The 24,380-nt window shown below is 38.6% G+C and overlaps 3 protein-coding genes across 3 annotated transcripts; 1 reads left to right on the plus strand and 2 right to left on the minus strand.

Annotated features, from left to right (window-relative positions):
* Positions 1–3,590: 3,590 nt before the first annotated feature.
* Positions 3,591–5,438, plus strand: LOC137713708 (ethylene-responsive transcription factor CRF2-like). The gene has a single exon (XM_068453049.1). The coding sequence runs from the start codon at positions 4,128–4,130 to the stop codon at positions 5,169–5,171; it is 1,044 nt and encodes a 347-aa protein (XP_068309150.1). The 5' UTR covers positions 3,591–4,127; the 3' UTR covers positions 5,172–5,438.
* Positions 5,439–5,872: 434 nt separating this feature from the next.
* On the minus strand, positions 5,873–6,385 carry LOC137712258 (secreted RxLR effector protein 161-like). The gene has a single exon (XM_068451365.1). The coding sequence runs from the start codon at positions 6,383–6,385 to the stop codon at positions 5,873–5,875; it is 513 nt and encodes a 170-aa protein (XP_068307466.1).
* Positions 6,386–21,308: 14,923 nt separating this feature from the next.
* LOC137711872 (umecyanin-like) lies at positions 21,309–22,671 on the minus strand. The gene is made up of 2 exons (XM_068451028.1): positions 22,311–22,671; positions 21,309–21,823 (listed from the first exon to the last, which is right to left on the minus strand). The coding sequence occupies exons 1-2, from the start codon at positions 22,486–22,488 to the stop codon at positions 21,438–21,440; spliced, it is 564 nt and encodes a 187-aa protein (XP_068307129.1). The 5' UTR covers positions 22,489–22,671; the 3' UTR covers positions 21,309–21,437.
* Between the last annotated feature and the right edge of the window lie 1,709 nt (positions 22,672–24,380).

Here is a 24,380-nt window from a genome sequence, read left to right on the forward strand (position 1 = left end):
TTGTCCATTGTAATCATTTTGATTATTCTGTGAAAAATATCCATTAAATTGAAGAAACTACTAGTTCAAGGGGATGAGTTGATTTGACAAAAATACTCTCAATTTAACAGAGATTACTCACAAGATGACCAAAATGATTGACGGTGAATAATCTTAGGGACCACTTCTATTGACTTTAAATTTTAGGATCAAAGTGGGGAGTTATACCAATTTCAGAAATCATTTTGGATAAAAAGCCTAAAACATATCTCAAAGGATCGAAACAAAACAAGAAAAAAAAAAAGAATTATAAGAAAGAAAGACAACAAGTTGCCTAATAAGACAGGCTATTGGAAGGAAACTCTCATAAAACGGGAATTCTCCATAGACTCTGTCCCCTTTGTTTTTCTTCTTTTGCACAATATTTTATACTAGTGACATGAAAATTAATATTAAATTGTAAAATAACAGATAATTCATAAAAAAAAAATTTATTTTTAAGAAAATCCCTTATTTCTCCTGCTCAAAGTGCTCCTGCAAGGATCAGGATCCTCTCCTGATCCTTGTATGGGGATCCTCATGACTAAGAAGTGTGGACCGTTGGATTTTCAGTCAACGGCTACAAATAGGAGGTTCCTTTAAAGTTATAATAATTATAACCGTTGGATTTTCGTTCAATAGCCCACACTCCTTGATCGTAAGGATCCTCATCCTTGGATCAGGAGAGGATCCTGATCCCTCCTGCAACTACCACTATTTAGTAAATTAGTTATGGAAATTATTATCAATCAGTATGCGAGCACTCACTGTAGTGATCAGAGACCAAATAATTAAATTGGAAAATAAAATATTAATCAGGGCTTTAAATAAAGTCGACAAATGTACGAAAGAAACAAGCAGGACGGCTTCGGTTGTCTGACGCGCTGTTCGAGGACTGGTTAATTAGTTCTCCCGACAGGAGTCACTATTTCAGTCAAGCAACTTAAAAACATGGGCTCCTGGCCCATGCTCCCACCAGCCCACCTTTTGTAATTGCTTAAATCACTTTATTGCCCTTGTCTATAATTTTTACTATTTATGGATGATGTTATCGTTACTATATTTTTTCACTTTTTCAAGTGCATTCTTTAGGGTGTCGGATGACTTTTTCAGAGAGTTAACAACAATCTAATTCTTAAATTAGTCCGGTTAAGTTTGAGGGGAAGGGTGGTTTTCTTTATTAGAAGGTTGGTCTTTTCTAATCGCCCTAAACAGAAAGAAAGTATCCTACAATAGTAGTTGAGAACCAAACTCTAAGATCTTGGCTCATTATGTGAGTAAGGCTACATTAATAATGCGATGGTCAAACTTTATGTGTAGTTACGCTTGACTATCCTTCATCTCTTACTAGCTACTCTTTTTTTTTTCTTCAATTTTTCCTCTTTATATATTGGTTTGTTAAGTTTCTTCAATAATCATATCGATCTTTACTTCAAAAAGAAAGTTTTTATTTTTATTTTTTATTTTGTCTGCGCACTATTGACAGAAGAGAGAGATCGAATGAATGACCTTACTCTTTGAGCAACAAGCTATTTACATTCTTGTTTTATCAAAGAAAGTTGATTTCAGTCCATATATTTACTATCGTATAAAAAGTGGTACGCCTATCATATTTTGGGAACATATATATGTTTCACCAATGTATTAGTTCACCTCTACTGAGATTAAAAAATTACTGAACAAATATGGTAGATTACAAGTCGATCTTAACAGGAAATTGTTAATCTTATTCAATATTGTTATTAGAATCATGCACACTATACGTGACCGTATCTAACGAGTCTTTTACCAAAAAAATTATAAATAAAAAAAAAATAACTAACATTATGAAGGAATTTTATGGCGTACATTTGTCCACCCAAGTAAACTTTCCTAAAAAAAGTAGGAAGAAACATTCAAATTGTAAAAAATTGGATGAGGAAACCATGATTAGCTAGCTAGTATTAGGAGAAGGGTTTCGTCAATCACTTTCTTTATTATTAAGCGGGAGAAAATGAGATGCATGCATTTACAACATGAGCAAACAAATTGTCACGAGTCTGACAGCTTTCATCAATATGCAATGCTCCCTCTTTCATCACTTGTTTTTCTGATCACCTAAATATTGTCATGTTATAAACACTCATCACACTTCACTACTCTACTTGCAAATTAGCTCAATCAATCTTGAACGACTGTAAAACGTAAAAACTCACGTAAATTATATTTTCTTTTCTAAAATGATCTAATAATGGAGATATTTTCTAGAAGATAGTTATATCGTTGCATGATGTTATTAATCTACGTGTTGTAATATGAAAAAAATGATAAAGATGACATGTTACAGACCTAGAATACACCTAGAATATAATAATACGAATCAGATACAAATACAATACGAGTCACGTAAATTAACCATGTAACAGTCACACAATTCACACCAAAATTACTCCTTATAATGACACTACTAATTTTGCTACTTAACATACAAAGAAGCACGATATTGCCTATAAAAACCTCATAATTTTATGACCATATATGTGGGTAAAATTACCTTTTTAACCCTGCTATTTAATTTGCTCACATTCTAAACCACCGCCCCCACTATATTTCCTAATAAAACCATACATATCCGTTTCAAGCATACAACGAGCGGAGAAAAACACCATCTTTATGATCCACCACCCCCACTGAATTCCCCGACATATGAATTACCTAATTACATTTACTGCCATTTAAAAAAAAAAATTATCTGCTTGTGCAGCAAGTAAACATGATGCTGTCCGTACACGTCACCGACTCCGGCCAATCGCGCACCGGAACATGTGGTTCCAGCACTTGAAAAAACCTTTTTCCGGCGACTCTGTGAGCCTAGACTTGGGGGAAGGCATGCAGTGGTTAAGGAGATAAAAACAGGCTTATAAAAATGTCCTCGTATTTGAGGTTGCCTGCCACGTGATACTTAGCTGTAAGTTACACACAAAAATAAGGTAAAATTTTCAGATGGTGAAAAATTTACATTTAAAAACCTCTAAGTAAAGCCGTATTCTTCTTTTTACTGCTGCAATGACGAAAACACCCCCGACTGGTGAGCTCGGTAACGGAACGTTAATCAGTAATTAATAGCCATTCGATGGGGAGTAATATCACTAATTAATCTAGTTTTCAGTCAAAGCAGAACCCCATGTGTCCTGTCACGTGACCCGAATCCCGAATTCCAAGAATAAGTTTTTACTCCAGCTGCTGAGTCAGCTCGGTCCCCACAACCCTTCCACCCTTCCCCTTCTCCCATTGGATCTCCTCCTCTCAATGGTCCCACTTCTCCACGTGTCACGCACCCCTGCCCGAATTATGCGGCGCCTCGTAAAATATCTGCGAGTCCCGCCGGACTCACTCCCGGCACGTCCCGGCCCCACCCGCCTTCTAATTACATTAATTATGAAAAATAGATTTAATTATTCGGGGGACAGAAAAGGCAAAAAGAAAAAGTAATTGAGATGGCAGTTGAACCGGGTTTAGCGATTACGGCTGTTGGGGATCCTATAAAGTGGGTAGTTTTGGTATCCAGCGAGACGGTGCTTCTCCTTTCTCTCTCTTTCACTTACTCCACACACTCCCCTCATTTCTCACTACACCCACCGCCGCCGCCGCCGTCACCACTCTCTCTGCTTTTCAGAAACCGATTCCGAAAACATTTATTCCCCTCCCTTTCACCTTTTGCCTTTCGGAGCTTTTCTGAAAATCTCCCATTCTTTTCCCGTACCGTTTGCCGAGAAGGGCTGCTGCTTCCTCCCTCACGCTCTTTCCCTTTTCACTCCTTTTCTTGACGACGCTTTCCGTGAAATTTCTCGTCGTTTTATGGTACTTTTTGGTAGTTTTCACTCCGTTTCGAGCAGCAGAAGCAGCTTCTCCTTCACGCCTGTTTCCGCTTCTTTTCTCTCACTCTCTGTCTTTATTATTCTCTCCGCCTCGTGTGCTCTGAAAGAATCTCATCTTTTTCCTTCTGCTTCTCCACCTCTATTTTAACCCACCACCACTGACTCGCTCACCCACTCACTCACTCTCCCGACTCGCTCTCAATGCCACTCAGCTTCTGATTTGTACTCTCCTTTGATTTTCTTCCGAGAGATATGAATCATCCAGCTGTCAAATACACGCAGCATCGGAGCCACACCAAGATGGTGGCAAATTCGGCGGAAACGGCGGAGTTCGAGTTGGTGAGGCCGCGTGTTGTACGGATAATGGTCACCGACGGAAACGCCACCGACTCCTCAAGCGACGACGAGGCCGAGGAGTCCTCGTTTCCTGGTGCTCGCCACCGGGTCAAGAGGTTCGTCAACGAGATTACTATAGAGTCCTGCTCAAACAGGGACACCGACTCTGCAGTTTGGAGGAGTCGGACTACGAGGACCGGGAGGAAGAGGCCGGCTGGAAAATCTAGAGCTCAGGCGAGGGGTCGGAGGGATTTGAAGGCCATTGCTGCTCCGGCAGGGAAGAAGTTCCGTGGCGTGAGACAGAGGCCATGGGGAAAATGGGCGGCGGAGATTAGAGATCCTCTGCGACGTGTACGGCTCTGGTTGGGAACGTTTGACACGGCCGAGGAAGTGGCTGTGGTGTACGACAACGCTGCCATTCAGCTGCGTGGACCCGACGCGCTCACCAACTTCGCTCCTCCTGCGGCGATATCTCTGCCTGACGTTAAGCCGGAAGTTAGCTCGGGCTTTTATTCCGGCGACGAGTCGCACAACCACCTTTGTTCTCCGACTTCCGTGTTACGGTGTCCCTCGCCTTCCAACGAAGAGGGGCCTTCCAACGAAGAGGGAGAGTCGCCGTGTCCGAAACAAGTTCCGGAAGCCACTGAAGCCCGAAATGTCCGAGAAGACTCTTGCGTTTCGGAGAGCTTGTCGGAGTGTTCGGATTACACGAGTTTCGAAACGTTTATTCCGGACGACATGTTTAACTTCGAAACCTCGATACCTGACTTCTTTGAGGAGACGAGTCTCCGAGATGATGTCGGTATTTTGAAGGAAGAAATGACCGATTTCGGAAACCTGGGCGAGATGTTCGTCGATTCCGTTTGGGATTTCGGGTTCGGGTCGTCACCATGGTGCACCGACGACTATTTCAAAGACATCGGCGACTTCTTTAGTTCCGATCCTCTTGTTGCCCTGTGAGACAACAACGTATGCAATAATGTAGTTTTCCGGTCGTGTATAGCCGGTTTTACGGCAAATTTTGGATCGGCGGGAACGGAAAATCGGAATGTGTTTAATTTAATTTTTAATATTTTTTGTTTTTATCAGTTTTGGTTTGTAATTGATTATTGTGTACGGTGAGTTCAAGTTTTGGCCCCAAATTGTGTACGGTGCGTTTGTTCTTTTTCATTACCACGTGCCGGTGGCACGTGACTGACACAGAAGTAAGTCCTTGAAGGTAATATGGATTTTATAATATTTTTTTTATTTTGCCTAATTTGCAAACGCATGTGGAGGTGCACTGCACAAGTGCTGGGTTTATTTTAGAAATTTGAATTATCAAAATTTAAAGGTGATTAATTTGAGTTGATAAGATTTGGACCCAATCTAATATAATTCTGACTAGTTTACATAGTTGTAGGTGCAAGTTATTCAATACCAATAAATTTGGATTGAGATACTCTTCAACCCTTGAAAGTTTATCTCTACATTAGAGAGTGAAAAATGGGCTAATCTTTCATAATGAGTTAGACATAACTTCTAAATAAGAGAACTACAAACAATTCAACTTAGATAATTTACGCATACTAATTCCTTGGATGAGCTTCTGAAATGTAACCTTGGGCAATGACTTGATGAAGAGATCGGCCAGGTTGTCATGAGAACGGATTTACTTGACTTCAATGTTCTGATGCTGCTGGTGTGAGTAAAAGAACTTCATGCAGGGCGAGAATCTCAGCATGGTTTGACGAAGTCGTAACTAGCGTTTGCTTGGTAGACCTCCAAGATATAGCGCTATCTTTAAAAGTAAAGACATGGCCCGTTTGAGAACGTGCCCTATGTGGGTCAGACAAATATCCAACATCTGTGTAACCAATAAGGCGAGAATCAATCCGAGGACCATAGAGGGCGGTAGCACTCGGAGATTCGTGGGTATAGAACAAGCCCAAATCCATAGTACCCTTGAGGTAGCGGAAAATGTCTTTAACACCATTCCAGTGCATGCATGTGGGCACATTGCTGTATCTTGCCAAAAGATTCACAGTGAAGGAGATGTCAGGTCTAGTGCACTGAGCCAAGTACGATAAAACCCTAATTGCACTTAGGTAAGGAACTTCGGGTTCCAAAATCTCTTCCTCATCCTTCTTTGGATGGAAGGGATCTCGTTTAGCATCTAGAGTTCGAACGACCATGGGTGTACTTGAATGCTTCGCTTTATCACTTCGCTTTATCCTCATTAAAAAGTCGGAACACATTTTAGGTGTAGTTCGATTGATGTACTAGGATTCCATCCGAGCAATACTCGATCTCTAGGCCGAGACGGTATCGAGTTTTCCTAAGATCATTTATCTCAAATTCCGATTTCAAGTGTGCAACAATTTCCTCAAGCTCTGCTGGAGTCCCAATGAGGTTCATGTCACCGACATAAAATGCAATGATTGCAAATCCGGAATGTGACTTCTTTATGAACACGCAAAGGCATAATTCATTATTCACATAACCCTGACTTGTCAAATATTCACTCAGACAATTATACCACATCCGCCCAGATTGTTTTAATCCGTAGAGTGACCTCCTCAACCTAATTGAGAGAGTGTTCTGTGGTCTAGAACTATTTGAACCAGTTAATGGAAGTCTTTCTGGAACTTTCATATAAATTTCCATATCTAGATCCCCATAGAGATTTGCGGTTACCATGTCCATAAGCTACATATTTAGTTTTTCGGAAACTACCAAATTGATTAGGTAGTGAACGTTATAACGTCCATTACAAGGGAATACATCTCCTTGTAATCAATCTCAAGGCGCTAAAAGAAGCCTTGCGCTACGAGGCCTGCTTTGTATCGCACTATTCTTCTTATTACGCTTCCTCACAAAAACTCACTTGTAGCCAACGGGCTTCACGAGTGGTGGTGTAGGAACTATAGGTCCAAACACCTTACGTTTTGCGAGTGAATCGAGTTCGACTTGAATTGTTTGTTTCTAGTTTGACCAATCGGTTCTACGTTGGCATTCATCGACGGAACATGGTTTAATGTCATTGTTAAGCATGATGTCAGTAGCTATTGAGTACGCGAATGCATCATCGACAATCATCTTATTCCTATTCCAAACCTCATCCAATACTGTGTAGTGGACCGAAATCTCGCGATTCTCAAAAGGCCGGCATGTTTCGTCTGAAGCATCACCATAATCTAGAATAACCTCATGTGTTGGAACAGATGAGTGAGCAATGGTCAGATTCAAACTAGGGTCACTAGTTGGTGCTATTTTCCTCTTCTGGGGTTATGAATCCTTTGAACCAAGGGGTCTGTCACGCTTCAGGGTTGGAGCAAATGATTGGCTAGCCGCCAATATACCTTGCCACATGGTAGGTGTGACCTCCCCACCTTCGGGGACGGTCTGGCCTTTTTAGGTGGGTTGTGGACGTACGTGGGGTACATCTATCCTTAAAGGTGCGTTTACAGCGGGTATCTGTGATCTTCTCACCTTAGCTAGATCATTAAAAGCATCCGGCATGCTTTGAGCAATGCTCTGAAGATCTATAATTCGTCGCACCTCAGTTTCAGACTAGGCAGTGCGGGGATCTAAATGAGATACAGTGGGAGCATACCACGACAATTCACGGCGTTTTACAGAAACGTTAGCATGCTTATCTCCCCTTAACGATAGGAAGACTATCTTATCAAAGTAACAATCTGCAAAACGTGCGGTAAAGAGATCTCCTGTCAAGGGTTCTAAGTAGCGAACAATTGATGGTGAATCATAACCGACATAGATTCCCATTTTTCTCTGCGGACCCATTTTGGTACGTAGCGGCGGTGCTATTGGCACATAAATGGGGCACCCAAACACCCGTAAATGCGAGACGTCATGCTCGTATCCAGTGACCAATTGTAACGGTGAATGTGGTTGGGTAGCGATGGGCCTCAGGCGGACCAACATAGTTGCGTGCAATATTGCATAGCTCTAGGCAGATACCAGCAGTTTGGTTCTCATAACCAAAGTCCGAGTTATCAATTGAAGGCACTTTATGAAAGCTTCTACCAGGCCGTTTTGGGTGTGAACATGAGGTACATGATGTTCTACATTAATCCCTACTGACATACAATAATCATCAAAAGTATGTGACGTAAACTCTCTAGTGTTATCCAGTCGAATCGATGTAATCGGAGAATCAGGGTGGTGAGCCCTTAGCTTAATGATTTGAGCTAAGAGTTTAGCAAACGTGGCGTTGCGTGTGGACAATAAGCAAACATGTGACCATCGTGTCGATCCATCAACCAACACCATAAAGTATCTAAATGGTCCGCAAGTTGGTTAGATAGGTTCACAAATGTCCCCTTGAATCCTCTGAAGAAACTTAGGGGGGTCATGAATAATCTTTTTATATGAGGTTGAGTATTCAACTTCCCTAAAGAACACGCTTTGCATGGCGGGAGTACTACATAGGGATGTAACTTATGCCCGTGTGAAGATTTGAGGATACGGCGCATCAGGTCACGTCTAGGATGTCCCAAACGGTCATGCCAAAGCAACAAAGTGTCCTAGAACTTAGGCATAGGGTCAGCCACACTGTGGGCTTCTATGCCGCAAATGGTTGTAAGGTATACCCCACTCAGCAGACGTTCCAACTTCTCGTGAATACATTTCTGGGCATATTCATATGAACTGATACAAAGAAATTCAGAACCATTATTTCAGTGGATTCAATATGATATTGATTATCTCGAATATCTTTAAAACTCAGCAACGGTCTTATGGAACGTGGAGAATAGAGTGCCTCCTTAATGGTTAAAATTGTACCATTAGACAACATGAATACGTGCCTTTCCGTATTTTTCAATCAGGTTGGATGAGCCTGAGAGAGTTGTCAAAGGAGCTTTCTTGGGTATTAAGTTAGTAAAATAGTGTCGTTCACGCAAGATGGTGTGCGTGGTTACACTATCTGCCAGACAACTAACTTCCCCACTAGACATACCTATAAATAAATTGATTGAATTGGTCACATGCATAAATATAAGTCAATTCATTTAATTTAGCAATTCGAGAAAATAATATCCATTCAAATAACAATCCATAATTCAAAACAAACCAAAACCAAACAAATTATTCCAAATACTTAGAAAAATTGTTCAAAATTAAACCATAGACCTAGAAAAAATAGGGCGCCGGGGGGGGGGGGGGGGGTAGGGGTTAGGGCCGACCACTCCTAGTGGGTTCGGCCAATAGGGGTAAACACCCTAAATTCGTCCATAGGCGCTGACGCCTCCTGAAAATCCGATATCTCCATTGATGCAGTTGAATCTTCTGGATGATCCACATGTGTTAGACTCATGACGGGAATGATACTTGGCAATAGTTTCAGAGGAAGCTCGGCATACGTGTGACCAATGATCCCTTGACCCACAGCGATAGCACATGTCTAGTTTAGTAGAAGCAGGCTGAACGGGAGCTTTGCCCTTGTTCTTGAAGTTTGAGACCTTAAGGGCGAGTGGTGGACGATACTGGGTCACATTTCTTCCATTAAGTGCGGCACTTTGTTGACCTTGGGCCCGTGGTGGGGCTTGCTACCCATTGCCACGGCTATGATGATGCTTTCGTTGTTTATGGCTGCTAGAATTAATCTTATGCGCTTCAGGCGCGGCGTTCGAGCCAATAGGTCGAGCTTGATGATTCTTCATCAAAAGCTGGTTCTACTTTTCAGCAAGAAGTAAAACAGAGATCAAATCCGAAAACTTGGTGAAATTCTGTGCCCTATATTGTTGTTGCAGGATAATATTGGTGGCATAGTAGGTTGAATAGGTCTTCTCCAGGAGATCTGATTTGGTTAGTTCCACTTTGCAGAATTTCAACAATGAACGGATTCTACAAACTTCAGAGTTGTATTCATTCATGGACTTAAGGTTCTAGAAGCGAAGATGTTGCAGTCGTGTCTTGCTTCAAGCAAGTATATGTTTTTCTGGTGATCGAAACGGTCGGCCAGAGCAAGCCAGAGGGTCCGTGGGTCCTCCTCAACGAGATACTCAGTCTGCAGTGCATCATGGATGTGTCTTCGAATGAAGATCATTGCAATAGCCTTCTGAGCTTTGTCAACATGTTTGTCAGCGATAGGTGTCTCGATGGTGGCTCTAATACCCTTTGCAGTCAAATGGAGCTTCACATCTTGAACCCACTTCAGATAGTTTCTTCCAGAGACTTATAGAGTGAAGAAATTGAGCTTGTTCAAGTTCGACATGTCCCTAAAATAGAGGGAAAAACGCGAGTACATATGGTAAGCCATAGACATATATCGTAGAACATGTAGGTTTCATATGGCAATTAGTTCATAATGAGAGGTTCTTGCAAGAAACACATAATGCAATATATTAATTTGAATATAGTGGATTTGAGGTTATTCGGGAACTCAAGTGTGAGAGTTTCGTTACTACGAAAGTATGTGACGGTTGAAAGTATAAAAATAAATTATTGAATCGTTAATGTCCAAAAGTGATCTTTAGGTCAATAATTTTGGATTCATTATCAGATTAATGGACTGCATGTCACTTTTAATTAATTCAATAAATCGGGCCATGCGGTGTCGATTGTAGAAGCTAAATTATATTAAAATAATATTATTGGGTCGAAATATAGCCCCAATAAATAATTGGGCCCAGGTTGTGTGCCTTGAGTAAAAGGCAAGGCCCAAAAGGGGTCTCGGGAGTGGGCTGTAGGCCACAATGGGTGGGAGAAAAACCTCAGTAGCAGCTGGGTTTCATTTGGGGCAGAGGGAGATGGCACGGGGCAAGGCCCAGCAAGCTTGCTGGCCTTTGGGTTTGGCGAGGGAAGCCCAGTTGCATAGGCTGGCTTCGGTTTGTTGAAAGCCGTGACACAGGGGCCAAGCAAGCTAGGCTTACGGGCTTTGAACCAAGAAACTAGGGCTGCATGCCCGTGGTTGTGGAACAGCAAGCCCAACAGGGGCTGCACAGGTAGTCCAAAAGCATCAGGGTGATGCCATCCCACGATAATACCAAAAAAAACCTAATTTTTCGAACCTAGGGTTTAGGAAACCTATATTTGCTTCTAATTTAACTTTATACATTGACTCACATATTCCACATAACAATTTAATTGTGCGATGAATGAAACAAATATATATATTGACAAATATATGAACATATACAATATATATATATATATATATATATATATATATCGGAAGGAAAATATAAACATATAGGGGTTCATGCATCATGGGGAATGTTTTCATGCTTCGTGAACATTTCAAATATCTTGTTTTTATTTTAAGCATACCTGATTAGCAGAAAACGAATAAGCCTTTGAATTTTGTGGAAGATAGCCTCCTCCTACGATCTGTCAAATTCCTCAGCTTCTAGCAAGAGCGTGCTGATAATGTGTTGTAAGCCTATTTGATTGAACGATCTAGGGTTTAGAGAGAGAGGGGGGCCGACTATGGTTAGACAAAAGAGAGAGTGATTTAATTGTGAGGTGTGTTTGATTCACCCCATTGTGCCTTTATTTATAGTAGTAGGATAGGTACAATCCTTTTCCTTTAGGATTACAACATTTAATAGGTAATCTACTCCTAATAGGAATATAAGATACATTCTCATATCTATTAAGATTTATACAATTACATTCATATTCTAAATATGACTGCAACAGTTTCCAACCAATTCATTTCTATTACAAACATATATATATTAGTAACAACATCTCCAGTATGATATATTAACTTCTGTGACGTTGTGAGGTCAAAATTGTTTCCTTGAACATTAGCATATATGTCAACAATTATTTGTTTGGCTGGCATTAATTCTACTACGTTAAAATGAAATTTAGATAATGATATAGGGGTTGTTTATTGACACTCCAAATTAACATGCTATCTTACACTCTCAATTTAGAGTTTTCTTTTTAATTTATTGCATTTTGGGTTCAAACTCTCACTCTTTCCTTTTATTAGTGTAAAAAATCATTTGTAAAAGCAAAAAGGTTAACATTCTGCACTCATATACAAATTTCTCTTCAATTTAATAAATGTGTATGCTAATAACAACTGTGAATAACATATCCAAATTTATATTGTTTAGATTATCACCGCTCCTTAGCTACTTAATTTTCTATATGAACTAGAAGAACACGAATTAGTGGTGTACCGTATTATGTTTCGAATAACCGAAAAAAAATAGGATTAGGATTCTCTCTATTATTCTTTTCATTTCCTTCCATCTCCTCCTTTCACATTCTCTGTTTTATCTTTCTCTTTCTAAAAAAAAATTAATATAAAATATTGAAGTGACTTAACCATAACCGTTTAAATAGGAGTATAGAGAAGGGAAGAGAATAAAAGAGAGAGGAGAATCCCACTCCAAAAAATATCTCATGAGTCTTTACCATGTTGATAGGAGACTTGCCACGTTGTGATGGAATGTAGAAAGTGGAATTCATGCTTATACATAGTGGCAGGGTTATGGCTGCTCTGGGTGCGAGGGAGCTTGGGGGCTTTCATTTGCTCAGAGCCACACACGTGGATAGGGTGACCAGATGGGAGAGAGAGAGAGAGAGACCAAAAAACAGCAATTTGGATGTACATATTTCTCTGTCAGACAATGAATAAAAATGTTTGATGAAAAAGGGAGAGAATTGTGTTGTGGAAATAAGGCTTGAAAAGATGCCAATTATTGAAGGGTTAGATGACATCTTTATTAGATATTTGATACAACCATGCCTGGATAGGATGGAGATGGACTAATAGTTTTTAGACATATATAGTCATGTTCCTTATGTAATGATTGGGTGGTTTGGATGCGTTTTCGAAAAGAATAATGTTAGGAAAATTAAAATGTTAAACTAAATGATATAGTTACCCAAAAATAAAAATTGGGTGTACAAAAAACCACTCTTTATAAAATACCAGTGCTTCATAGGTTTACAATTAAAAGAAAAAAGAGATACGCCCAACTGCATTAGATTTTTAAGAAGAAAAAAAAAAAAAAATTCAATCATGTATACCACAACCACCACCTTATCATGGTCATTAGAACCAACACCCCGATGACCATTGTCACCATCACTGCCATCTCTACCATCATAATCTCCACCACACTCCATGCCACCACCACTCCACAAACAAATGTCACTGTCATATCACCTACCCTCATTGCTTAGAACCACTGCTACCATCTTCGCTACCATCACCTCCCGCACCCTTAACCACCATTTCCTTTGGCACTACCCTTCACCACCATGCTATCACCACAATCGCCAACTCTCTACCATCACCTAAACCACCATTGCCACCACCAACACCATCCTTGCTACCATCATTGCAGCCACCATCTCCATGTCATCACTGCCATCACCATTGTTACCACATTCATTCTATAAGTATCAATGTACCACCACCACACCCACTACCATTGCCGCCAACGTCACCATGCACCACTATTACCACACAATGCCATCTCTAACAATTTAGGGCCCTTGTGCGAATTTAATAAAATGACTCTCCTTATTTTCAAAGAAAATAATTTGTTGGATAATATATTCATACAAAATTCAATAATCAACATTCAAACTTAATCGAAATCAGCATCTCACTCTCACTAGTTGAATGCTCTTTATGAAAAAAGAGCATGACTTGTAATGTTAGGCACTTTTAGACCCACATAATGGTACAGGCTGGGAGAGAAGCCACGAAAAGCCCAAGGGAGATTGAGAATCCCAAGGCCCAAGGGACTTAGAAGAAGATACCCCTAAGCACTATAGTCGACCACCTATGAGCTTAGCCCAACCAGGATATGTAAAGAGCTTTTCGACTGCCCAGGCACGTGTGCAGGTTGATAGCTTATAACAACAGTCTCCAGAAACAGGTTTACCCATATGTCAATCAGGCCACGTGGAAGCCTCTGGTCAGTGGCAGAGAGGCAGAGACCTAGGATGGGACTTAAAGGTAGTCGAAGCAACGTTCGGAGAGGCAGAGTTGGATAACCAAGACCGAGCAGGACACTTAGCCGGCATCACTCTGAGAAAACGTGTCATTTCAACTTAATACATGTCACTTCACTGTTGAGTGTTTGGTTGATATGTGGAAATGTGTCAGTATACTAGTTTACATTGCTGTCGCATGAATGTCAAGTTGGGATACCCAAGGCTGAGGGTTTCATTAAGGGCTTAAATGAAAGGGTGGGAACCTCCAATATTAAGGTCGGACAACTGGAAAAGAGAGAGAGAGTTCATGTTTTAGCCGAACGATATTTCTAGTCATGAAATCAAAATAATCTGAGTAACACAGTGAATGTAGCCCAGTTTTAAGGGAGTGAACCATTTAAACCTTTGAGTCCATTCCATTTTAGCCCATATCCCAAGCCTACCAAGGGTCTAGTATTTAAATTTGTTAACCTACAAATTTTGAGTGTTAACACGACTAAAAAGAGAAATACGAAAATACGCTTGTGTTTGTGAAAAAGTAATTCACAAGTATTTTTTGTTAATTACTAGAGAATAGTAAAAAATTAATATAAGAAGTATAATCACTACCTAATCAATTGTAATATAGATTGACTGAAAAGAAAAACCCACAATCATATGTATACAAAAATCTTTTCCTACTAGAAATTTTTTGCTGATGTGGAATAGTTTGATAAAAAAATTTGGGAGCCCCTCAGAAATTTTAGAGGCTCTGTCCAATTGCACCTTTTGCACACTCCAACGCCGCTATTGTTACCACAAACACCATCCCCACCACCTTGCTCGTCATTCTCTTAACATTCATAATTGTAAAACATTACTACCAAATGCAAATACACTGTTCGGTTTTTTCAATAGCATTTATGTCCGTGCGTCTCTCATATGCATAGACATAGCTATTGGCATCAGAACCCGTTGCATGTTAAGCCTTATTCCTCCGTTTGAACTCTCACTCCGTATCTGTGTTTGTCGATAAGATCTAGTTACAATGAGTATCAACACCATAGTTTCACTTTGGAGTGAACTGCAGACCGAAGTTGTATGAATATCACATGTTGTTTACATGAAACCAATTGATCATTCATTTTATCAAACTAAATGCCAGTTTTGTACGTCTATTGTATTATTGTATGTTGTTAGATTGTGAATCGAAGCACTTAAATTATTGTATCAGGTAAACCTAATGTAACAAAAGGGGGAAAGGTTGAAATCAAATCAATGGTCGGGGTTGAAGATAAGCAATCAAGGGGTCCTTGTGCCTCACCCACTGGAGCAGCAGAAAAATTCACACAATACCGGGGCCAACTAGATGGTCCCCAATCCACAAAATCCAAACATCCATTTGCTGATTCCTCAAACAAGTGCCAAATGCCTTATTAAATAGGTTTTGGCAAATTCTGAAGACAAACCTGAGACCTTATATAGCCTGCAAACATAGCTAACATGACAAACGTACCCTGACAACCCCAATGTGTCTTTTTCTCTGTTTTTTTGCCGAATCTATTTGTGATTTTTTTTTTCTGTAGTGAAAATTTCTACAAGGCTCCTTAAACTTTTAGGGTCCCCTACAATCATATACATCATATGAGTATGAGCAACAATCCATTCAAGTTGAAGTCATCTCCAATGGAGAAGGCTAAAGGTCTAAACCCTAAAAAATGATCTGTATTGTTCAAAAACTCATCTCCAACCGTAGCTAGACTATAATTCTATGGAGTCCACCAAACCACTATTTGGCTAAGGGGCATCATGCTGGCGAATTGTAGTTCTCCCTTTTAGCCCTTTTTTGGGAGCATAGCTCCTCATTTGCAATACTTGATTAAAATTCAACTGCTAGATTTGAAAACATCTAACAATAGTTTAATTAAATTAACCAATAAATTTGAAGTATGAACTTAAAACTAATAAATTATCGAGGTGCTATGTTTAGCCCTTTCGGTTGGAGATGGTATATGAGTATGATCTGACACTATTCATTTAAAAATAATTCTGAATGAGGCTACATTTAACCTTTTCGATTGGAGATGGCCTCAAGTGATCATCAATATCGGGCATGTCATCAACAAGGATGGCATGTGAGCCAATTGCAAGAGTGGTCAGCAAATGCCAAGGGGTTTTTGTGTTCGGAGTGGTAATGTACTCGAGCCATGTGTTTCTCTTTGAAATCGTAGTAATGTGGTTGCAGAACTTGGAGTGGTATTGTAATTTGTACTAGTCCGAGACCCAAGCTACAAGTGCACGGGAGCAATGTACTAATCGCGCATCACCGTGAAAAAGCTTGTGCACACCAAGTTTTCTTTACAGAGATAAAACTTAATATATATAAATCAGACTCCGTCTAATCCTGTCTAATCTAAACCACCTAATAAGGTAAGGTTTAAGCATGCACTTGCAGCAATTAGAAGATTTCCCGAGTTAAAAGAGAACTAGCTAGGGAACTTCACTCTTCGAGTTCAACGTTGCAAATGTGTACTTCACTTAGGTACACATTAACCTCAAATGAGACCATGTAAATGCATGAACTAACCAACCAAAACAAAACTTCCAATCATGCCACAAAATACAATGCTTATTGCTTACCCATCTACATCATTATCCACCTCAAGTATAAGTACTAGAGAGCACTTATATTTTTATTAAAAGTTTCAATGTGCTTCTAATATAGCCGCTTTTATTAAAAGTGCTTCTGAGTATCAATATTTTTAAAGAAACAGTTCCAAACGAGATTTTAGTTAAATTCTTTTTAACTGTAAATCACAATCTTAACACATATACAACTATACGCAACCTTAGTAGTATACAAGTGGATCACGCACTCTTGTATGTACAAGACATACTTGATATACCAAAACAGTGACATATTTGTTGTAAATAAGTTTTTCTCATCAAATTATTTACAGTGTACAAGAAATTATGAACTATAACGTGTAAAGTTATCTTGTAGCTAGATTTCTCATTCTCACTCATCAAACTACGGTTTACTTACAACAAGTAATCTTTACATGGGGAGCCAAATATTTTCGTTAAGTAATGTTACATTTATCACCTAATTATATTACTCATTTATACTATTTCTAAAATATAGATATGATTCACCAACACATATAGATTCCATCTTTATTTAAAAGATTGTACAAATGAGGGTATAATTAGACCATAAAATCCCAATAATGCTATTCTTACCATGTTTTTATACCACAATTATATACCACCTTAGGTGACGTCTAATATCGACAGCTACATCATCTAAATTAATTAGCATTTAATTGTGTTTTAATTATATACCACCAATAATGCTATCCTTATTTAAGTGTTTTAATTAATAAGAAAATTGAAATTAAATAATGTAACTTGTTCAACTCATCTGACACATAAGATGGTATAAAATTGTGGTAAAAATAGCATTTGCGACATACTTTGGGGCACGAGCCTACGTGCCTCTATGTCCCTCAGCCTTTGTTGGGGGTAGGCCCTCTGTTCTCTCAACAAAGGAAGTCACAAGACCCAGGCCCCAACCACGCTTCAAATTTCCCGCACAAAACATCAAAATCTTGTAGATTTACATAGCCCCCCACCTCCCCACATAATCACTCAATCACAGCCTTACACGTCATGTTAGGCTAACGGTTTTCCTTCCATCCTACCTCGAGCAATGCAAGTGATACAACTGGGCCTTTTGTCTTTGGGCCCCATTCTTTGTTCTGGTCCCCACCTCCGTCTCCCAGTCTAGCTCACTCTTCACTGTGTCTCCGCCATCAGATTGCGATTGCGGTCCCACTTGACGTGGCCATGCGTTTTTCGATTAGAGCACCACCAGGCCCACTGATTTGTAGGCTTTTGTTTTTTTTTTTCTTACAAGGCCCATTTGAGATTGTGTGGAAGGCACGGGATTAGATTTTGTGTTTTTTGACTTTTCTCAACAGTTTTGGTAGGAGAGTTTCGTTTCTCCGCGTCCATATTTTTGTATGTTACATAATTTTTGTGGCTGTAAATTCTAAACAGATATCCAAGCTATCAAAGAGATTCGAAATCACTAATATTTGTCCCATTCATAACAATCGAGGGATGCGAAGGATTCATGTAATCACAACAATCCCTTACAATCCCTCAAAAAAAAAAAAAAAAAAAAAATCCCTTACATCCAAAAATATATCTCTCATTTTATTTATTTATTTATTTTGGGGGTGGGGGGTTTGAGAAACATCATGGTTGAGGGTTTGCCATTTATTTTTCAATGTTAAAGTTTGGGGTTTAACTCTTTTATTGTAGTTTGGTGTTGAAAACTAATTAAAAGTGTATTAAGGCATATAGTGTTAGAAGAAACAAAAAATGAAAGTTATGAAATACTTTCTAGTGCTTTCTAGATGAAGCATATGTTGAATACGTTTCGATGAAGAAGTAAGAATTTTAATGATGATTGTGTTGCATCTCATAAAACTATTTTCAACAAAAACATTTATGAAAGAGTCGTTTTTCTGTAGAACTACTCCTTTACTGTCATTCCTAATATTTCTCGAAGTACTCTTAATTTCTTTTTTATGAACGAAGCCAAATGAGATAACTTTTAAACTTGAGGTATTTCTTAACATTGGGAGTTGTGAGTGTGGCGCGTCTTTGTTTTATGTCTGTTTCTGAAACCATCATAAAAGTTAAAAAAATGACACGCATATAACACAATTGGGGTGACTTGAAACATGTGTGGCTATTGAACTTCACATATGGGCCAACCTGCGCTAATGCCACGAAAAAGTTGGAGTTCCACCATAAAATCAATTGCAATATGAGGAGTAGCCTAACATTTTATAAGCCCTTAAAAGGTTTTTCCTTTCATTGTTACAGTACTCTTTACCTTTACATCCTTAGACAAGAAACAACCCTAAACCGTGAGATCAGTTCACCAAGCAAATAAAAACCCAAATAAGCTAGAAGCTTGTACTTTGTCACCTTTTTGAGTCTGATCCTCTAGTATTTAGTTGGGTAGGCGACGAACTAACAAAACGCATCCAAATACTTTTAAGTAAAACTTTAACATGCTTATAAAAAGAATAAAAAAACTAATTGCATGAAAAATAAACAGACGTACTTTTTTATAACCACCCCAAATTTTTATGATCGCCATCACTTAGGGTTAAAAACACATCTATAAGTAATTTTACTTTCTTTCCAATGAACAGGAAATAAATATTCAAAATTGAGATAGCTTTCAACGTCACGAAGAAAACTACAATTTTGACCAATAGCTGGGTATTATTATTTTAGGTATAGAAATGAAGGAAAAAGGACTAAGGTTAGAGAGTGACCATGCATAAAATTATGAAACCACTCCATTATTTGAGGTTGTCCCCAAATCTAAATATCTAGCTAGCTGCTGGCTTCCCTTTTCCAAAAAATCAAATTCGTACAACGATATTTGCAGTAAGAGTAAATGCAGAAATTAAAATTTTCAGACCAAAAGTGTGTATTATCATGCAATGTGGGTGGAAAATTAGGCAGGTAGTGTTGTAAGATTATGAGTATGAAATATAAGTTGGAACCAGTCATATTGTTTAAGATTGATATGGAAAAGTCTTCGTTGAAACTGTTAAACTATCCTCAATGATTTGGGATAGCATAATTGAGAGAAGTTCCAGTTGGTTTTGGAAAAGCACTCGGTATTGGAACTTTGTAAGGTCTCAGAATTCTGATAGTTTGTATAGTTTTGAGTCCTAGTCCGGTTCTGATAGGGAATGGACAGAGGAGTGATATATATATCAGGATCAAATAATGCAGGTATGTGTCAAAAGCTTTCTTTGTTCTTAAGTGTGTTTAATAAGAAATTTATATTGATTGTGATTCAATTGGATGAATTCTTGTTCTTGGATAAGTTGCCGTGATGTTATTCTTACAAGTGTCAAATGGGAGCCAAGTTGAGGAACAACCCGACAGCAAGAGTGATGATACAGAATATTGAGTGAGATTTCCTCTGTGGGTCTCCACTCTGGATTCGAATACATTTGGATTTTGGAGTACATTGAGATCTCACATGAGCTTTAGTGGATGGATGGATGATATTTATTGTAACATAATTCAACTCATTTGTGAGAGCAACTTGTATGATACGAGTACACTATCACAATGACGTTTCATGCTAATGATACAAGGACATGTGATGAGAATAGACTTTTTATTGTTTGTACGAAACGCCACTGTAGTAGTGTGCTTACACCATACAAGTCATTCTCCACTCCAACCAGGCACTTCTTTTGAGTTTCTTTTTGCACTTTCAATCTTCCTTTTGTTCTCTTTATCCAAATGTCTTCTCCTTTTTCTTGCCGGTTTCATTTTGTTTATCCAAATTTTATTCCTTTTTTCATGTCCTCAAAATGTGTTATCCATATCTCATCTAACCATTGTGAATTTTTCAGCTGGCAGAAACAAAGATGTGCACAGAACAACGTGAGGTTAAAAAGAATACTGGTTCCTTTTTTTACAATTAAGGTGTTCTTTCTTACCTATAAACCATAAACTGGCACATTTATTAAAATGACTTTTTACAAATATATAGAAAATATATATGTACACGTGCTAAATTATAATTTACCTTACAGAAGAAGCTGAATATTTTGCGGTCAAAATGAGTATAAAACCAAAATTTGACTTTGAGATCTACAATATGAATCCTCTTCCATTATTCACGTTCTCAAAATGGATTTGAACATTACCAGTACTCTGCCCTTGGGCTTGGGTCATACTTTGAAGGCCTGTCTAGTTGGAATATTTATGGGTTAAACTGGTGGTCCATTTCCTTTGAAATCATTACCTAAACCTTCTTGAGCGAAGTAAAGCTTTAGTCCATTCTCAAGAGTCAAATCTCTGCCTTTTCACATTGTTAATCCAAGAGCCGTTAAGGTCTTCCATAGTAGTTTATGCAAGTTTGATAACAATATATGAAAATAAGATTGTATGCATTTGATGCCTATAACACTGGTTTTGTTATGTGAAAGTTTTGTAGTTCTAAAAGCTATATATTCTATAATAATCAAAACTCAAAATTTTTGAACCGTTGTGAAAGGCCTAAGCATTATAAATAAACTAAAGTAGGATTCCATGGAAATGTAATATAGTAGCTTCAGGTTTTAGATGAATTATTAAGATTATTTCATGTAATAGGGATAAAAATCCATCTTCCAGTACAATGTTTGACAAAGAATTTTCTCTTAGTTATAGTACGGATGATATGTCTCATAAAATTACTTTGTCAAGGGCAATATCACAAGTACGTATAATCTCTCTTTACATGAAGAGAGAAAAGAAGACGGTCAATAAACCAGAAGCCATGCCAACATTTTGAATGGTGGTGGCTGAGGAAGGAGCATGAGCAGGCGCATCTGTGACGGGGGCAGGCGCACCAGCGGTGATCTCTTTGACCTTGGAAACAAGCTTGAATGGGGAAATCTTGCCAGACGATCCGGGCTTGTTGACGACCTTGATGTGGAGCTTTTGGCCAAACTCGCAGTGCTTGCCGACGCCACTGTAGTAGTAGTGGTCACCTGGTGCTGTGAGGTTGAGGATGGTTGGTCCGTAGTAGTACATGTAAATGATATTCTTCTGTGTGCATTTGTCGAAGTCGTCCTTGTTGATGACTACTACGTTGCCAGAGCCTGGCCTGTAGGGGAAAACTGCAATTCGGACGACACATTCAAGCAAGAATCGTTAGATATATAGATATACCAAATGGCATTTAAGAGTATATAAACCTAAATCTTGAAAATTTGTAGGCCAAGCCAAACTTGCTTTGATTTACGTAACTCAAAGGTTTTTCGATTTTCGTCCTCATTGTTTAATTTGAAAACAAAAATCATTTAGAATAGTAAATTCCAGTATTATATGCATGTTACAAATGTACGTACAAACAAACTATTTAAATTATTTTCAAGGATCAAACAAAAACTCATTGTTTGTATTTTAATCTAGGGTTTCGTTTTGAACCTCATCGCTTGAGTTCAAAACTGAAACCCTTTCGAGCCAACCATATAGATCACTTGTTCAATTATTGATTAGAACCCTAAGTCGGGAATTCAAAGCCTTTTGTACAATATAGAAGATGAAAATGGATGCTATTTTCTCTCCTTTCTTAAATTTCAAAAATCAACAAGAAATTCTTACCAAGTCTGTCACCAACACCAAAGGTTCTTGGAAAAGCCCAGTCCTCGTAGAAGGTTTTGTTCTCAGGTACAGACCAGCCCTCTTTTCCTCCAACAATGTGAGTGAAAGCAGTCACTGGTCCCGTCAAGAAGCAGCCGATCGCTGCCGCCATAAACACCGCAAACTGTATCTTTTCCATCTTGCCTCCCGGCTTTCTATATATCTTTCGATGTATATTTTTTCTTACATAAATTTATTTGTTTCCCTAGTGAGCCGGTGTTGAAGGAAGCTTAATTATAATAAAATAATAAAAAATAATAATAACAATATTAACCTAGTTCTTGTTTCCTTCAACACAAGACGGCTAAAAGAAAAATGAGATGGATGCCTGCTATTAAAATTGTTTGGAGTTGCTTGATCGTGTGAGGCTGTGATTGCATGGGAAGTGCATGGTATTTTAAGGGTTTTGGACGAAGTCAACGGTTATGTTGTTAGAAATATGAGATGGGGATTTTGCCTATTTTCAAAGGAGAAGAGGGTTTTTAGCACGCAAAACTAACAATCTGCATGCAGCGATGTGGCTATTTTAGGAGAAATGACAAATAACTATTTAAATAATCAGATGTCTTGTGGAAACCTAATTAAGCAATTTGTTAATTAATAAACGATTCTCTGATTTGATTATGCTTCTTTTTGATACGAAATCGTTTTCAGGTTAGTTAATTATTGACTTTATATTAATATGGCGATATGGTTAATTTATCGTTAAACTTGTCAATCAACTGTAATTTTAAACAGGATGATCATGGACATTGTACTTGGACTAGCTTTAGATTATACTGTAATCACGCAAATGCACAAGCGTTAACATGTATCATGGCTCACCAAACACTAGTACCGTTTCTAGTTTTCACTGTGTATGATAATGTAGGTTACATGTACATAGAGTTCATGACAATGAAGGCCCCCGGCGGGCGGAGGAGGTAGTCTGTGTTTATAAAACAGTAATATAGAAAGCATATTGAATCAACAAGAAAATTCCTCAACATGAGAAAATTATATTGTTCTCAATATCATTACTAGTCATAAAAAAGGAGGCACTAATTTGCACCACATTGTACCATTAACAAACTCTACAACTTCAAGTTTGGCAAAACTCATTACTCAAAACTCTACCGAAATTTGCACCGACCCATAACTTGATCAGGCATCGAAGAGTTATTGTCCGACATGTTTACTCGGATGAATTTGGTCAATACTTAATCTTCAAATATGATTTGTCTACATGAATGATCCACATGTTTACAGGTCACAAGTTCTGTCACAACAATATAAACATAACATAGACCAGTTTGGAATTGATGTGTTTTAAGAATAATTAGCTGTAAAATAAAGTAGATAGGCGTTTGATAAACAATATTTGTTAAAGTGTTGTGAGTATGAAAAAAAGTGTAAAAGCGTTTGGTAAAATTTCACGAAGGATTGATATAATTATATCCAATGACCAAATTGGACATGGTTGTGAGGGTGGTGGCAGCTGGGGTGGTGGTGATGGTAGCAGCAATGGTGGTAGTGCCAATAGTAGGGTGTGGTGGTTGGGGTGCAAAGATAAAAATGGGGGTAGGGGTGGCGGTAGTGGTGGTGGACAGTGGCGGATCCAGGAAAAAATATTCGGAGGGTCACTTGTAAAATTCACAAATATTTCTTAGACATATAACCTTAAAAATTAAACCATGTTTCCATCATTCGTAATTTATACAAGAAATAACAATACAAGTTACAATTATCCTTCATTATCAATGGAAGAAAAAACATTGCTCTCGATATAAACCACTATGCTATCACTCAACCACTGATCTTCCATTCGGAGACTTTTCTAAATATTCATAGTGAAAAATGCTTTTTCCATTGAAGTGTTGAAGCAATAGCAACAAGTATAACCAAAACCAATGTAATTAGCAAATACACATAATTATAAACTCATACAAACCAACTCCTCATGTGACATCCCACATCGCCCAGAGGAGTGATCCTTATATGTATATTCCCATCCCTATCTAGCACGAGGCCTTTTGGGAGCTCACTGGCTTC

Source organism: Pyrus communis, chromosome 13, assembly GCF_963583255.1.
Source record: "Pyrus communis chromosome 13, drPyrComm1.1, whole genome shotgun sequence".
Classification (NCBI taxonomy): domain Eukaryota; kingdom Viridiplantae; phylum Streptophyta; class Magnoliopsida; order Rosales; family Rosaceae; genus Pyrus; species Pyrus communis.